At 40.1% G+C, this 17,499-nt stretch overlaps 1 protein-coding gene and 1 long non-coding RNA gene across 2 annotated transcripts; one reads left to right on the top strand and one right to left on the bottom strand.

Annotated features, from left to right (window-relative positions):
- Window positions 1-5,692: 5,692 nt before the first annotated feature.
- LOC122014020 (SPX domain-containing protein 1-like) lies at window positions 5,693-6,874 on the bottom strand. Its single transcript, XM_042570218.1, has 4 exons — window positions 6,869-6,874; window positions 6,709-6,756; window positions 6,131-6,151; window positions 5,693-6,076 (listed from the first exon to the last, which is right to left on the bottom strand). The coding sequence occupies exons 1-4, from the start codon at window positions 6,872-6,874 to the stop codon at window positions 5,693-5,695; spliced, it is 459 nt and encodes a 152-aa protein (XP_042426152.1).
- Window positions 6,875-15,895: 9,021 nt separating this feature from the next.
- On the top strand, window positions 15,896-16,832 carry LOC122017249. Its single transcript, XR_006121298.1, has 3 exons — window positions 15,896-16,387; window positions 16,496-16,601; window positions 16,772-16,832. It is a non-coding gene; the product is annotated as an uncharacterized LOC122017249 (long non-coding RNA).
- The last annotated feature ends 667 nt before the right edge of the window (window positions 16,833-17,499 follow it).

Raw genomic sequence — 17,499 nt, 5'->3', positions numbered from 1 at the left:
AAACAAATTCGAAACTCTAGAATCATATGCCTCTTGTATTTAGTATTATTTCCAAAAATAACTAGTATGATGCGGAAAGAAAAAATACTAGTTATACCTTTTAGAAAACCCTCTTGATCTTCTACCGTATTCCTCTTCTAACCTCGGACGTTGTGTGGGCAACGATCTTCCGAGATGAGAAACCACCAAAGCACCTTATCCTTTCTTCAAATTTCGGCCAAGCACAAAGCTTCCAAAAGATGAAGATCTTTTCCATCAACCAAGCTCCAAGGGATGTAGGCTTTCTCTCCTTCTTCCTCAAGCTAGATCCGGCCACCAATTAAAACTCCATAAGCATGAAGAGGTTCGGCCACAAAGAGAAGAAGAAGAGAAGAAGGAAGGGTCGGCCACACCACCAAGGAAAAGAGGAAGAAAACTAGAATAGAGTCGTTCACCTTGAACCCTCCTCTACCCCCTCTTTTATAATCCTTGGTCTTGGCAAATAAGGAAAATTTAATAAAGATTTCCTTAATTCTTTTTCCATTGAAAAGAAAAATTATTTAATTAAAAATAATTTTCTTTTTCAAATACAATGGCCGGCCACCTCAAGCCCCAAATCAAGGAAAGTTTTAATTAAAACAAGAATTAAAACTTCCTAATTTGTTTCCGGAAATTTATAAAATTTCTCCAATAATTTAATCCATTCATGATTGGTTTATAAAAAGGAAATTTAATAAATTAAAATATTTCTTTTAAACATGTGGATAAAAAGAAAGTTATCTCTAAAAATTAAAATCTCTTTTAATTTACAAATAAGGAAAGATATCAAGTCTTTTCTTAATCTTTTGTAGAAACTAATAAAAGAGAATTATTAATTTTTAAACTTTCTTTTAAATCATGAACATGGTTAAAAAGGAAAGTTTTCTTAAAATTTAAAATCCTCCTTTAATCAACAAATAAGGAAAGATTTGAAATTTTAAACTCTCTTTTAAACATGTAGATGATTTACAAATAAGGAAAGTTTTTACCAAAAATTAAAACCATCCTTTTAAACTACAAATAAGGAAAGAGATTAATCTCTTCTCTTAATCTTTTGTAGAAAGCTATAAAAGGAAATTTTTAATTTTTAAACTCTCTTTTAAAACATGATATCCACATAAGAAATAATTTTAATAAAAATCCTTTTTAATATTCTAGTGGCCGACCACCTAAGCTTGGGACCCAAGCTTTGGCCGGCCCTATCTTGGGTTCCAAGCTAGCTTGGCCGGCCCCATTGGATGGGTAAGAAGGTGGGTATGCGGTGGGTATAAATCTCTATATACTAGAGGCTACGATAGGGACCGAGAGGAGAAATTGGTTTTGGTCTCCCGATGAAATTAAGCATCCCGTGTTCGCCCCGAACACACAACTTAATTTCATCAATAATAATTCATTCCACTAAAGAACTATTATTGAAATACCGCACCAATCCCAAATTACATTTTGGGCTCCTTCTTATTATGAGTGTGTTAGTCTCCCTGTGTTTAAGATAACAAATGTCCACTAATTAAGTAAGTTACTGACAACTCACTTAATTAATATCTAGCTCCAAGAGTAGTACCACTCAACTTCATCATCATGTCGGACTAAGTCCACCTGCAGGGTTTAACATGACAATCCTTATGAGCTCCTCTTGGGGACATTCTCAACCTAGATTACTAGGACACAGTTTCCTTCTATAATCAACAACACACACTATAAGTGATATCATTTCCCAACTTATTGGGCTTATTGATTCATCGAACTAAATCTCACCCATTGATAAATTAAAGAAATAAATATCAAATATATGTGCTTGTTATTATATTAGGATTAAGAGCACACACTTCCATAATAACTGAGGTCTTTGTTCCTTCATAAAGTCAGTATAAAAGGAACTACCTCAAATGGTCCTACTCAATACACTCTAAGTGTACTAGTGTAATTATATAGTTAAGATAAACTAATACCTAATTACACTACGACCTTCTAATGGTTTGTTTCTTTCCATCTTGGTCGTGAGCTACTGTTTATAATTTATAAGGAACCAATAACATGATCTTCTGTGTGTGACACCACACACCATGTTATCTACAATATAAATTAATTGAGCAACTACATTTATCATAAATGTAGACATTTGACCAATGTGATTCTTATTTCTAGATAAATATTTATACCAAAAGCTAGGCTTTTAGTATACACTCTAACAATCTCCCACTTATACTAAAAGACTAAGCTGTCATATCTGCTGCCATACATCTGATTCCCATGCCTTTCAAAAAGCTCTTGCCTTAAGGACCTTAGGTTATCATCTGATGCAATATAGGCGACAATAATTTCTCGTATTGGGTAGTACTTGCGCTCTATTGTGTTTACTTGCTTTATAGACTCATGGTTTCTTCGAGTTTGTTACTGCACCATTATTATTACAATAAATTGTAACAATCTTTGGACAAACTAGAAATCATATCTAAGTCTATCTTGAGGTAATTAAGTCATTCAGCTTTTATGGCTACCTCAGAGGCTTGCCATATACTCAACTTCTATGGTGGAGTCCAGAAAAACACCTATGCTTATTACTCTTCCATAGTTATGACTTTTCCTCCTAAAGTAAACACAAAACCCCGAGGTCGACTTATTATTGTCCCTATCCGATTGGAAGTCAAAATCCGTGTAACCCACAGGGACCAAATTAACTGCCTTGTAAGCTGGCATATAATCTCTAGCGCCTCTAAGGTACTTTAATATATGCTTTACTGCAGTCCAATGTCATTGTCTAGGGTTACTTTGATATCTGCTAACTATGCCCTTGGTAAAACAGATTTCTGATCTCGTGCATAGCATACATTAGGTTGTCTAACTGCTGAAGTATAAAGAACTGCCTACATGTCCTCAATCTCCTTTGATGTCATCGGAGACATCTCTTTAGATAAAGACACTCCATGCTTAAAAGGTAAGAAACCTTTCGAGGAGTTTTGCATGCTTAAAACGAGCAAGGATTTTCCGATGTATCAAGCTTGGGATAAGTAAAATATATTTTTTCTTTCAATCCCTTATTACTTTGATCTCAAAAATATATACATTCTCCCAAGTCCTTTATATCGAATTATTTGGACAACCATACCCTTACTTCTGACAACATTTTGATATTGTTTCCAACTACCAAAAATGTTATCTACGTATAGTACAAGAAATACTACCACGTTTCCATCACACCTTTTGTATACACAAGACTTATCCGTTTACTCAATAAATCCATAGGTCTGGATTACTTTGATAAACCGGATGTTCCAAGACCTTGAAGCTTTGCCTCAGTCCATATACTGATTGAGCTTGCACACAAGATGCTCTTAGCCCTTTGCAATGAACCCTTCTGGTTGCTTTATATGGATGCTTTCATCAAGACTTCCATTAAGGAATGCTGTCTTGACATCCACTTGCCAAATAGATAAAAGAATCCGGATAGACTTAAGCATGACTACCAGTGAAAAAGTTTCCTTTTTCATCAAGCCTTGCTTTGAAAGTTACTACCTTCCTTTCTATCCCTCTTTTCCTATTATAGACCTTTTTACACCCAAAGGCTTTTACACCATTTGGTGGTTCTACAAGCTTCCAGATTTTATTAGAATACATATATTCTAATTCTGTTATTCATTACTCTTTGCCAAGATGTTGCATCTTTATCTTGGAGTGTTTCGTCATATGTCCGAAGATCAGGTCCATGTCCTCCAGGGATCGAGTCCAAAAACTCTCCCAAAACATGAATCTTTTTAGGTTGCCTAACAACCCTCCCACTACGACAAGACACTTTCTGCAATTGTGTATCATTTGTGATACGTGTTGCAGTTTCCTTGTGGTATCTCATCTTGTACAGTTGGTACTAGATTAGACATGCCTTTTATTATTTCCTTAAGAACAAATAGGCACATGGCTTATTACATAGTCCTTTTCTAAAAATCGGTCATTAATGCTAACAATGACCTTCTAATTTTTAAGACTATAAACCTACTTTCATTTTACTAGGATAACCCACAAACAAGTGAATTCCTATCCAACTTATCATTGTCTCTCTTCTGCATATGTGCTGGACTACCCGAATCCGAATATGCTTCGAAATAGGCTTACGCCTATTCAGCAATTCTATATGAGAAGAGAGTTCTGACTTAGAAGGTACTATATTCACTCCCGTTTCCAGAGTATATCCTTAAAATGATTTTGATAATATTCTTAATAACTCATCAATCTACTTATTTCCATAAGAGTCCTATACCTTCCTTTTCCTACACCATTCTGTTGGAGTGTACCAGGTGCAGTTAGTTTGGATTGAATCCCTACTTCTGATAAATGACTCCTAAATTCTCCCAAGAGGTACTTGCCACTACGATCTTACAGTAGTGTCTTGATACTTTTACTTTGTCGTTTCTCCACATCAGCCTCGTACTCTTTGAACTAATCAAAGCACTTAGACTTGCAGCACATCAAGTAAATATATCCGTATCTCAAATAGTTGTCTATAAAATAGATGAAATATTTGAAACAACCTCTTGCCTGGATGCTCATAGGATCACACAAATCAAAATGAACCAGTTCCAATATATCTTTGACTCCATACCCCTTAAACTTAAAAGCTTCTTGGTTATTTTTCCTTCCAAGTAAGACTCACATGTCGGAAAGATTTCCACTACTAATGAACCCAAAAGTTCATCAGCTACCAATGAATCCTACTCAAGTTAATATAACATAGCCTTAGAAGCCAAAGATATAATTGGTTCATTTTCGAAGGTTACTTTCTCTTAAAGTTAGAAGATGTGTTACTAATTTCCATTTGTTGCATCGTGAGAGTTATTGGATTTATAAATTGCCAACCAACGTACCAGAATAGATAACTTCCCTCTTTTTCTTAATAACAACTTTGTTATTAAAAGAGGCAGAATATCAAGTTCTTTGAATAGTTTAGAAACTAAAAACTAGTTCTTTCTAAACTTGGTGCGTAAAGACAATTACTCAAAAATCCATGTTTTATTCTTATCAAAAGATAAACATTTCCCACTGCAACAGCTACCATTTTTACAGTAGTGCCCATGTAGACAGTGTTTTAATTTTCATTTAGTTGCCGGGTTTCCTGGAACCCTGCAATGAATTGCGGACATGATTAATGACATCTGTATCTACACTCCAGGTTCTGCAATACAAGAAAAAAGCTTAACAACAACGGTTTTTCACCGTTGTCGTAGCCTCTTTCGGACTGTTGTTAAAGGCCGTGTTGTTAAAAGGGGTACCCAAAGACAACAGTTTTTAACCGTTGTCTTTGAAGGCAAAGACAACAGTTTTACAACGGTGAAAAACCGTTGTCTTTTCCTTCAAAGACAACAGTTTTTCACCGTTGTCTTTGAGCGTCTACCGTTAATAACAGGGTCTTCAACAACAGTTTTAAACTATCTACGACAACGGTGAAAAACCGTTGTCTTTTTTAGATAAAAAATAAAAAAATTAATACATAATTTTCCAATATTATAAATCATTCAAAATACTAAATTTCAAAATAAAATTTAATATATAATTTTCTAACATTCAAAAATAATATTTATAACATTATGAAGAAATTTCATAAGCAACCAACAAAATTTCATAAGCAACCAACAAAATGATAACACTATTAAAACAAAGGTAGAACAATATAACACGAGATTTTCTAATCTGTTTTGACTGTTGAACTTTTGCTCCTAATCTGTTTCAAGGACCGCAGCGCTGCTACAATGCTCTTCATGTATAAGCTCTGCATATATTTAATCTCCTCCAACTCCGGAACCCTCCCACCTGATTGTGCCGGCTTTGGCACTCCATTTTGTCCGTCGCATTCTGCTGAAATTGACAGGTTGTTGCTGGGGAAGAGGTGGTCGAGCATAGCCATACACTCCATCACGAGTTTGCATAGGAGATCAGTTGTAAAGAATGGCTGCTGCAGCACCTTTTCGATGAAGGGCTGCCTAATAAGTGCTCCTGTTCTCTTGTCATACTTCTTCAGTATTTTCACTAGCCGACAGGTCCGTCCTCTCAGCTTCCCGACAAGATCACCCTACATTAGGACATTCTCAAATTTAAAAGTTGTCTTGACTAGATTCGCAATTGCCATAGCACCAACAAATGATTCCTGCATAACATCAAAAGTTAAGCCATCAACAAAAGAATAGTTTTGTTAAAAAGATTATATGAATTTACACATACAGAGAATTGATCTTCTCTAGTCTCGAACAAGTAATCATGCTTCCAACTTCTATCAATTAATGAGTAAAAAGTAAATAGATTTGACGTTGTCCTGAGGTTTAATATGCTCATCTAGTAATGATAATGCCAAAAAACTTAACATCACACGCTTGGTTGCAGGAGCTATTCGGAAAAAGGTTTCCATCCTCATCAACATAGTTCCACTAAAATATGCAGAGTTATTACTACAATAACAATAAACCATGTAATTATTGACTGAGGAAATAAGACAAAAGATGCTAATTTTACTAAATTTAAAATGCAAAAAAATCTAAAATTTGATAGAACCTATAATCAAACTCAATCTGAGATTCCTAAGCATATAGGAAAACATTAAAAAAAACATATCAGAACTGTAGAGTAAGCTCGATCACATAAATTGAGACTAGTGTTAGTTTAACTAATTTTTTTCTACTAATTAAATCAAATATATAGCATTCTCACACGATCTCCTTTCTCCTCGGTAGCTTCATCTGTAAGTAATCTCGCATTCTGAACAGACAATAATAACCAGAGGATAAGATAAAAAAAAAGAGGGAGATATTATCATAAACAACCGCAACTATTATTACAAAGAATAAAAAAAAATAGAAACTCTACTTGCCGCCATTATGCTAGACCAATGAATCTGAGAAATCTAGCCAACCTGTAAATATGGAGGAAAAAAAGCACCAAAATGGGGCAAAATGAAAAAAATGGACTGGCGATTACACACGCTTAGGTTCCTTGGCGACTTCTCAGATAGTGAGATCAAAAACCCTATAGCGACGAGCGGGATTTGTGATTCTTCTAGGCAAGGCAGCTGTAGCGGCCGCGCGACACAATCAAACTGGCAGACAACACCACTGGCAGTCGCAACAGCATACGGGAGGAAGAAAGAGAAGAAGATTAGGGATTTAGAGAAGGGTCACAACAGTATACTAGACGTTACCAGTGGTAGCCGCAGAATCATACGGGAGGTAGTCGCACCAGTGAGAGAGGTCTCCTAAGCGCCGGGCGAAGGAAGCGAAGAGACTGGTCGATCACCTCAGCGTTGGGATCTACTGCTTGACGATCGAAGGTTTTGGTTCGGCGGTAGAAAGATTTCGGTGGACGGAGTTTAGGGATCGAAGAGGGTTTTGGTTCGACGGTAGATAGATTTCGGTGAGGGAGTTTAAGTTTGCCAAGGGTTTTGTTGGTTCGGCGAAATGTTTGGGCGGAAAAAATTTGACGAAGGGTTTTGACAAACAGATGTTTTGGCAGACATAATTAGATGCGGCAGTTTAGGGATTTAAAAATTCTTAAATTTTTAAAAATTATTAACAACCCACAAGTACATTGTTAATATTTTATAATATTTATTGACGACATATGTTTTTCACACCATCATTTATATTGTATAATAAGTATTAATAGTATATTTCACACGCGGTTAATATTAAATTTTAACAGCGCACTCTGTAAACCGTAGAAAAATTTATTGATAACATATTATTTTTGCACGTTATCGTTTGTATAAATATTATATTATCCGCAGCGCATATAATTGGGTGCGCCATAAAAACTATTATAATTAATAGCGTGCTCTAATCGCACGTCGTTGATGATGCGCTGCGAAAAATTATATTTGTTGTAGTGGACATGTCAATCAAAGTCGGCGTTAATCGGAGCAAGGCACGACTCAATGAGGCTTCAGCCGGCGTTGAGTAACTCTTGGCTGGTGTAAAATACCGGAAAATAGACGAATATGAATAAAGGAATTTTCCGGAATTTTTGGAAATTTTTCAGGAATTTTTCGGATACCGTATGGACGAGTTTACGGGGATAGAAACGGGGCCCGGGTAAAAGCCTGTTTTGGCTACCCCATTTAAATGAGGAAAAGTTGAATTTTTTTTTTCTTATTTCTTTTCCTTTATTTAATTTTCCTTCTCCTTCATTTTTCGCCGTTTCCTCTGCTTTTCTCCCCGAAACCACTCGCGCCTCTCCTTGCCCTAACCTCTGCGCCGTTACTAGCCGTCTCCTCCTCTTCTCCGAGCCTGATCTTCCTCCTCATCCATGCCGAGCCGTGCGCCGATCACCGGCCACAAGAATCCAGCGCCGTCGCCGTGCCCTAGCGCCCCCGACGCCCTCTTTCTCTCCTCTGGCCGACGCGACGCCGACCCTGATCTCCGGCATCTGAGCTCTAGCGCTGTTGTTGTCGCCACAGCCGAGACTCCCCTCTGCCCCTAGCATCGACGCCCCACTCCCGACGCCACAGTCGTCGCGGCCGATCACTAGCCACCCGAGCTCTCATTTCCGGCCGATTTCCTGTGCCCTAGTTTGGGTCATAGCCAGCCGACTCCCTCTCCTCCCTATGCTCACGACCCACCGTACGGGACCAGCGCTGGCCATCTTCACACTGTGCCTAATACTCGACCCGGTGCCCTAACTGCGATCATGAAGGTAAGGGGTTACTTAGTAGAAAATTTGAGATTTTGTTTGGATACCACAGGCTCAGCTTCACAATTTCCAGCGCTGACCTAGGGTTTCTGAGTGATTTATTGATTCCAGCAGCGGCTGAATTGAGGAATTGTGTACGGTGGGGAGTTTATGGTTTCGGTAGCAAACTCTATAGCATTTTCTTGTTCCAGCAACAAAAGCACGACTGTATATTGAGGTAAGGGTTTTGGTGTATGGATTGAGTTGGCACGCTCTTGATACATGTTGTTTTAGGTATGAATTAATACATATATAATTGGATTTGGATTTAGGTTAACTTCTCGGGGATATGATTTAGCTAATTAATTTATATGTAATTAGCTAAATCCGTATATCATGTTGTTACAGGACTGTGATTCGAGATTGGGCGTCTCGACATCGGATTGGTTCGATTCGATCTATATCGGAGGCGGGTACCTCTTGACTTATCTTTTATGATATCGTCATTTGGATATGCTTAGTACTTTATAGCTGCAAGCAATGAACATGTTCGTCTTTGGTATGTCACTGTTTGATATCCATAGCATGTTAGGTTTATCGCTTGTTATGTATTCGTGCTTATATCTCGTGATTTGTTACCATGAGTATCTTATTGCCATGAGTACTTTATTACCATGAGTACCTTAGTTCCTAGAGTAAGTGACATACCATGCTCTACTGAGGTTAGGACTAGGTTCTGGATTTTATTTCTGGCAGGTGTATCTAGATTATCTGATACTTAGGTTTTATGCCATGTCTGGCTTGTGTACCTCTATTTGTATATCATATATGATTCGTGTACCTAGACCTTGATTCTTGATATGTGCATATTGTTGGTACATATGTTATGGAAGGAGATATGTTTAGGATCTAGGTTGCTATACCATAGAGGACCTGTATGCCCTAGATCCGTGGATTGACCTACTGATACTGTAGTACCCATTTTTTATATATGGATATGGTTATGTTGATCAGTTTTTGTTATGCATAGTGACATGCATCATGATTGCATGCTGTGCGATTGTCGTCTCCACTATGGTTGAGCCCATCGCCAGTTACATGTACTGCACACACCCCCACTCATGGTTTAGTGGTATATCAGGCAGGTGTGTGGCGGTTCTGCTGTTTGGCTCCGTTGGTCATATAACTCAACGTGGTAGCCGGCAGACAGTTCCGCTCTGTTTGGCTCCGCTGGCATGTAGTGTAGCAGCGTAGTAGCCGGCAGACGGTGGACTCTGTTTGGCTCCGTTGGTCAGGTGACTCAGCGTGGTAGCCGGCAGAGATACCTCCCCGTCATCGTGTACCGGGAGTTGAGAGCATTGAGCTCCCCCATTTATGATTTGGGGTCACAGGACAGGAGTACTCCGACAGCATCCCGTCCACTCGGTCACTCATCAGGAGCAGTGACGACAGAGTGCACGGTTGTCACAGCCCTACCCACTCGGTCTCACCATTTGTGTGTGAGATGACTGACTGGCGTCAGGGGTGACCAGGACGCATCATTAGCATCATATGCATTGATGCATTTATATTCTTATGATTGTGTTTGCTGCATTTGGTTGCTGCATTTTGGTTGGATACATACTTTTGACCTGCATACAGGATTATTGACACTTTCGGTTTGACGACCTTTTTGTCTGGATAGGAGTTCCTGGTGAGTACAGCTTCCTCAGTTACCTTTCAGTTTTGCGTATTCCCTATATATGATTAGGAAGTTGTATTCCATGTTTGTTGCTGTTAGATATATCTTACTACTCATGTCCATTGGTATTCGCTGAGTTGTTGAACTCACCCCCGTTGACACTATCTTTTCAGGTACCAGGTTATTTATGGTGTCGCTTGGAGCATCCTGTCTGCTGGTCCCCACGTCACATCAGAAGACTTATCGGTTTCACGTATGTTTTGTTTGTTTTATGTATCAGTTTGTTTAGCTCTGTACTCTGGTTTTATTTTTGGAGTGTTGATGTTGTTATGTGGTATTTTGTATTTGTTGTTGGTTGTGTAAGCCTAGCCGGCTAGCAGGTTTTGTGTTTTGGTTTGTACTGAGTCGCTGCTTTATTTTTAACTGCGTGGTTGTGTCAGCCAGAGGCTGAATTTGATATTAACTGCGTGGTGTTTATTTTCTTTATTTGTTATTATTCCAGCCGCATGTGGCTGAGGTATATAGTGCTTGTAGAAAAGTTTCAGATTGTCCGCCGTACAGGGGAGATGCTGCCGAAATTTCTTCGGACAGAGACTCCTCCGGGGCGTGACAATTTAGTGGTATCAGAGCAGGTATACGATACTTGCTATGTGTTCTGGATTTTCGAGATTTATCTGATATCAATTTATTTGGTATCAGAGATCGACTTACGAGTCTTATTCCCGGTGTTTCGGATTTCGTGTTTTGGTCTTCTCGATGTGATTTTTTCGGGTTTTGGGACCTGGCAGCAGCAGGACATCTCCAAGCTATAGGAGGTATGTTAGTATATACTGTTATCCTACCCTTCTGTTAGTATATACCCTGTTGACTATTACAGTTTATCACCTGTGTTAGCATACTTTATTAGTACCTGTCGGGTTGTTGTAGCGTATATTACATGTGATGAGTTAGCCACTGATCTTGATTGACCTTAATAGAGATTAAGGATTATAGGCTTTGGTGATTTTACATATCATACCCCCAGTAGTTTTACTTCTGTTATGATGAGTTGATTAGAAGATTGAGGCACATACCAGCCTCTGCTTTTAATAGCTGGGTAGTGGATAGTATTTATATCTTTATGTTGACCTAGCCAGTAGTATACCATGTTATCTTAGTTAATTTCATTAGTAGATAATTGATCTACTCTTGTGAGATCGGTCAGTAGAAGTTTGATTTACCATAGTTGCTTGAAGGGGATTAATGTAATCTTGATCAGTTGGTAGATGGCCGATTTAGTTTTGTTGGACAGATCAGTAGAGGACCATCATACCCTATTTTTATGGAGATGCTGATCTTTGGGTTGTTTGTGCTTAGTTTAGTATCTAGAGCACATTTGAGTACAGGTTTTGTACTGACGTGGAAAAGACTGAGTTAATCATATATCATTGTCGATTTTGGTCAGTCTTTAGAGGATTGATTTATCCTATTCCGTGGGTACCTTAAATTTAGACTGTATGTATCTTGTAGGATAACTTAGAATGTGGCGTAGGGTTTGTGTGGTAGATTGGATTTAAAATATGTTGAATATGCATATTTATGTGGTGTGTAGATATGATTGTTATGAGTTGAAGGAATTCTATGATGGATAGTTCATTTGCAGATAGTGTGGGTATTCCCATTTTGATGTGGTTATTGTAGGTTCCTTGTGGATAATAGCTATTTAATTAGCTGTACGTGCCTGATTGACATGTTGGAGGTATCTTATCGATTTAAATCTGTGTCGTGGTATGTGTACATGAGTGTGAGTGTCATGTTGGAAGTATCTTGTCGATTACATCGATGTTGTGATATGTACATATGTGTTTGGTGTGGTATCTGAGGTATCTTGTTGATTATGTGTGATTTGTGAGTGCACCTGGGCTTAATATGCCTTATTGGAAGTATATGTTGATTATACTCTTGACATATGTGTATATTTGTCATTTGAGTGTTGTTTGAGGGGTATTGTTGATTTTACCTACGATGATATATGCACACGGGTTCGGTATACATTGTTGGAGGTATCACAGTGATTTATACCTATGATGTGAGTATTTTTGGTGTGTACAAATTGGAGGATTATGTCGATCATACATATGTTGTGTGTGCACATGTGTCAGATGTATGGTTGGTAGCATCATGATGATTCTACCTATGTTAAATGTAGAATGTTAAATGTCTACATTATGATATTGGTTGTTTTACCCTGTCAACTAATTCTCCCATTAGTGGGTGACCGACCCACTAGGAGGATGATAGAGTTGACTATGGATTTGATTTGCTTACTGAGTGGTTATACTCTAGGCTACCCACAGTGATCTGTGGTAGAGAGATCTCGTGCAGTCTCTAGCTAGATAGTTAGGTGCTTTGGGCACTTATGTATTGTTGTGGTAGAGCGTAGCTCCCATATGTTATAGATCGTTTGTGGTAGAGCGTAGCTTCCACATATGCTGGATTCCCACATATTTAGGGATTGTTTTGTAGTGGAGCGTTGCTCCTACATATTGCGGATTGTTTGTAGCGGAGCATTGCTCCCATATTTATTGTGGATACATATTTTGGATTATTTGTGGTGGAGCGTTGCTCCCACATATGGAGGATTTCTTGTGGTAGAGCGTTGCTCCCACATATGTGGTATTTCGTGTGATAGATCATTGCTCTCACACTGGAGGTTCTATTCTTTGGTGATTATATATCGTTGGTGATTAGATCTGTTTATTGTTGGGGATCTTATTGTTAGGAATGTCTGTGATACGGACATTATGTGTCTTGGTTTTACCATTAGTGCTTGTGGTGCCCTAGATGTTATCATGGACTCGATGATTTGGGTATCCCTAGAATATTTGGATTGGTTTCCATTGTCTTTGTTGACGATATTGTGATTTATTACGGATCTGAGGTGAGTCAAGTACACCACCTTCGCATAGTTCTAGAGATGTTTCGACGAGAACATCTATATGTGAAGATCAGTAGTGTGTATTTTGGTTGTCTTCTGGGAGATATTTGAGACACACGGTCACCAGTAGGAGTATACCGTGGTTACACAGGAGATAGAGGATGTTACTGTTGGGAGTAGACGGAGTCTATAGAAGAGGCTCGCAACTTCCTTTGTTTGGCTGATATTTTCGGAGATGCGTTGAGGATTTCTCACGGATTGTTATGCTATTTACACGCCTGACCAGGAAAGGTGTGAAGTTCACGTGGTCCAAGAACTACGAGACCAGCTTCGAGGAGCTGAAGCAGAGACTAGTGGTGACTCCGATTTTGGTTTTACCTTCTGAAGAGGATAGATTCGTGCTCTATACCGACGCATGACTACAGGGTTTGAGCGCTAATTTGGTGCAGCACGACACGGTAGTCTTCTATGTTTTTCGACAGTTGTAGGAGCATGAGTAGAACTACCAGTATATGACTTGTGGCTGGCCGTCATTATTTTGTGCCTTGAAGATTTGGCAGCCTTATCTATACGACGTTACATTTGAGATTCTCACAGACCATGAGAGTCTCAAATATTTGTTTACTTAGAAGGAACTTAAATCTCCGACAGAGGAGATGGATGGAGTTCCTGAAGGATTTTGATTGTACCATTAGCTATCACCCAGGAAAAAGCTAATGTGGTTGTCGATGCACTTAGCCGGAAGTCCAGAGGGACTTTAGCTTGCCACCGAGTTGTGGTCACAGACTTGATTCAAGGTTTCTCCGATTTGGGGCCTTGAGAGGATAGGACAGACAGAGCAGGGTACTCTGGTTACCATGGTTGCTCAGTCGTTAATCAGGATGAGGATCCGAGAGCCCTAAGCTGCTGATCAGTATTTGCAGTTTATTTGCAGCCAGATAGCTTCCGGGTAGCAGACCGAGTTCACACGAGACGAGGAGGGTGTTATACACTTCCGAGGCAGATTATGCGTACTTCAGTCTCGTCCGGTCTTATGGGAGTTACTTTCGGAGGTTCATCGCTCATGATTTGCTGTCCACCTAGGCGGTACCCGTGTGTACCAAGATTTGAGGTGTTTCTATTGGTGGAATGACATGAAGGAAGACATCGCGGATTTTGTAGCTAGATGTCTTGTCTGTCAGCAAGTGAAGGCTGAGCACCAGAGACCTGTCGATTTATTTCAGTGGATTCCTATTCCCGAGTGGAAATGGGAACATACTATGGACTTTGTGGTGAGTTTGCCGAGGACATGACGAGACCATGACGCGATTTGGGTAATCGTTGATCAATTAACCAAATCCGCGCACGTTTTAGCTAATCGGAGGACAGATTTCCTGGATCGATTGGTAGATCTGTTTTGCCGGGAGATCATCAGATCACGTGGTGTCCCGTTGATTATTATTTCGGATAGAGACCCCCGGTTCACGTTTCGATTCTGGCAGAGTCTGTAGTAGGCCTTGGGCGCTCAGCTCCGATTCAGTACAGCTTTCCATCCGCAGACAGATGGACAGTTAGAGCGGACCATTCAGACTCTAGAGGATTTGCTGAGATCGTGTGTATTGGATTTTGGAGGCAGTTGGGAGGACCCTCTGCCATGGGTAGAGTTCGTCCATAACAACGGTTTGCATTCGGCTATCCAAATGTCACCGTTGAAGCATTGTATGGTAGGTCTTGTCGGACACCCACCCTCTAGATGAGGTTGGGGAGGCCCAGTTGTTGGGACCTCATAGAACTCAGCTTGAGACAGAGTTGGTCCGTACTATCAGACGGAGGATGTCAGAGGGATAAGACTGCCAGAAGAGTTATGCTGACCAGAGTCGGAGAATCTTAGAGTTTCTCTATTTGCGACCATGTATTTCTGCGAGTTTCACCCACGAAAGGGGTGAAGAGATTTGGCTTCATAGGTAAGCTAGCTCCACGATACATTGGACCTTTCTAGATCTCGGAAAGGATTGGAGCGGTAGCTTACCGGTTGGCACTACCACCGTCCTTGGCAGGAGTGCACGATGTATTCCACGTATCTATGCTGAGAAGATACGTACCCGAACTGACACATGTGCTGACATATATCTCATTTTCAGTACAGCCTGGCGTCACTTATGAGGAGATTCCGGTACAGATTTTAGACCGGAAGGAGAGTCAGTTGTGGAACAAGACTATCCGGCTTGTTAAGGTCGGATGGTAGTATCATTCGGACGAGGAGGCTACTTGGGAGCTCGAGGATACTATCCGAGCTCGATATCCCCATCTTTTCACTTGAGATATGTGATTTGTTTACCGTTCAGCATTTATGCTTTATATCTGTTGTTGATACTTGCTGATGGTAGATAATGAAATTTGGGGACCAAATTTTTATTAGTGGGGGAGAATGTAAAATACTGGAAAATAGACGAATATGAATAAAGGAATTTTCCGAAATTTTTGGAAATTTTTCAGGAATTTTTCGGAGACCGTATGGACGAGTTTATGGGGATAGAAACGGGGCCCGGGGAAAAGCCTGTTTTGGCTACCCCATTTAAATGAGGAAAAGTTGAATTTTTTTTTCTTATTTCTTTTCCTTTATTTAATTTTCCTTCTCCTTCATTTTTCGCCGTTTCGTCTGCTTTTCTCCCCGAAACCACTCGCGCCTCTCCTTGCCCTAACCTCTGCGCCGTTACTAGCCGTCTCCTCCTCTTCTCCGAGCCCGATCTTCCTCCTCATCCATGCCGAGCCGTGCGCCGATCACCGGCCACAGGAATCCAGCGCCGTCGCCGTGCCCTAGCGCCCCCGACGCCCTCTTTCTCTCCTCTGGCCGACGCGACGCCGACCCTGATCTCCGGCATCTGAGCTCTAGCGCTGTTGTTGTCGCCACAGCCGAGACTCCCCTCTGCCCCTAGCATCGACGCCCCACTCCCGACGCCACAGTCGTCGCGGCCGATCACTAGCCACCCGAGCTCTCATTTCCGGCCGATTTCCTATGCCCTAGTTTGGGTCATAGCCAGCCGACTCCCTCTCCTCCCTATGCTCACGACCCACCGTACGGGACCAGCGCTGGCCATCTTCACACTGTGCCTAATACTCGACCCGGTGCCCTAACTGCGATCATGAAGGTAAGGGGTTACTTAGTAGAAAATTTGAGATTTTGTTTGGATACCATAGGCTCAGCTTCACAATTTCCAGCGCTGACCTAGGGTTTCTGAGTGATTTATTGATTCCAGCAGCGGCTGAATTGAGGAATTGTGTACGGTGGGGAGTTTATGGTTTTGGTAGCAAACTCTATAGCATTTTCTTGTTCCAGCAACAAAAGCACGACTGTATATTGAGGTAAGGGTTTTGGTGTATGGATTGAGTTGGCACGCTCTTGATACATGTTGTTTTAGGTATGAATTAATACATATATAATTGGATTTGGATTTAGGTTAACTTCTCGGGGATATGATTTAGCTAATTAATTTATATGTAATTAGCTAAATCCGTATATCATGTTGTTACAGGACTGTGATTCGAGATTGGGCGTCTCGACATCGGATTGGTTCGATTCGATCTATATCGGAGGCGGGTACCTCTTGACTTATCTTTTATGATATCGTCATTTGGATATGCTTAGTACTTTATAGCTGCAAGCAATGAACATGTTCGTCTTTGGTATGTCACTGTTTGATATCCATAGCATGTTAGGTTTATCGCTTGTTATGTATTCGTGCTTATATCTCGTGATTTGTTACCATGAGTATCTTATTGCCATGAGTACTTTATTACCATGAGTACCTTAGTTCCTAGAGTAAGTGACATACCATGCTCTACTGAGGTTAGGATTAGGTTCTGGATTTTATTTCTGGCAGGTGTATCTAGATTATCTGATACTTAGGTTTTATGCCATGACTGGCTTGTGTACCTCTATTTGTATATCATATATGATTCGTGTACCTAGACCTTGATTCTTGATATGTGCATATTGTTGGTACATATGTTATGGAAGGAGATATGTTTAGGATCTAGGTTGCTATACCATAGAGGACCTATATGCCCTAGATCCGTGGATTGACCTACTGATACTGTAGTACCCATTTTGTATATATGGATATGGTTATGTTGATCAGTTTTTGTTATGCATAGTGACATGCATCATGATTGCATGCTGTGCGATTGTCGGCTCCACTATGGTTGAGCCCATCGCCAGTTACATGTACTGCACACATCCCCACTCATGGTTTAGTGGTAT

This window comes from Zingiber officinale, chromosome 8B (genome assembly GCF_018446385.1).
Source record: "Zingiber officinale cultivar Zhangliang chromosome 8B, Zo_v1.1, whole genome shotgun sequence".
Classification (NCBI taxonomy): domain Eukaryota; kingdom Viridiplantae; phylum Streptophyta; class Magnoliopsida; order Zingiberales; family Zingiberaceae; genus Zingiber; species Zingiber officinale.
The sequence above is the reverse complement of the archived record's forward strand: the minus strand, read 5'-3'. Positions and strand labels throughout refer to the sequence as shown.

What these genes read in the sequence shown, in the direction of transcription:
- LOC122014020 (XM_042570218.1), bottom strand. An exon ending in CCGAGGAGAAAGGAGATCGT is followed by an intron (nt 6,152 to 6,708) that starts GTGAGAATGCTA and finishes GATGTTATGCAG; the next exon opens with GAATCATTTGTTGGTGCTAT. An exon ending in AATCATTTGTTGGTGCTATG is followed by an intron (nt 6,077 to 6,130) that starts GCAATTGCGAAT and finishes GTCCTAATGTAG; the next exon opens with GGTGATCTTGTCGGGAAGCT.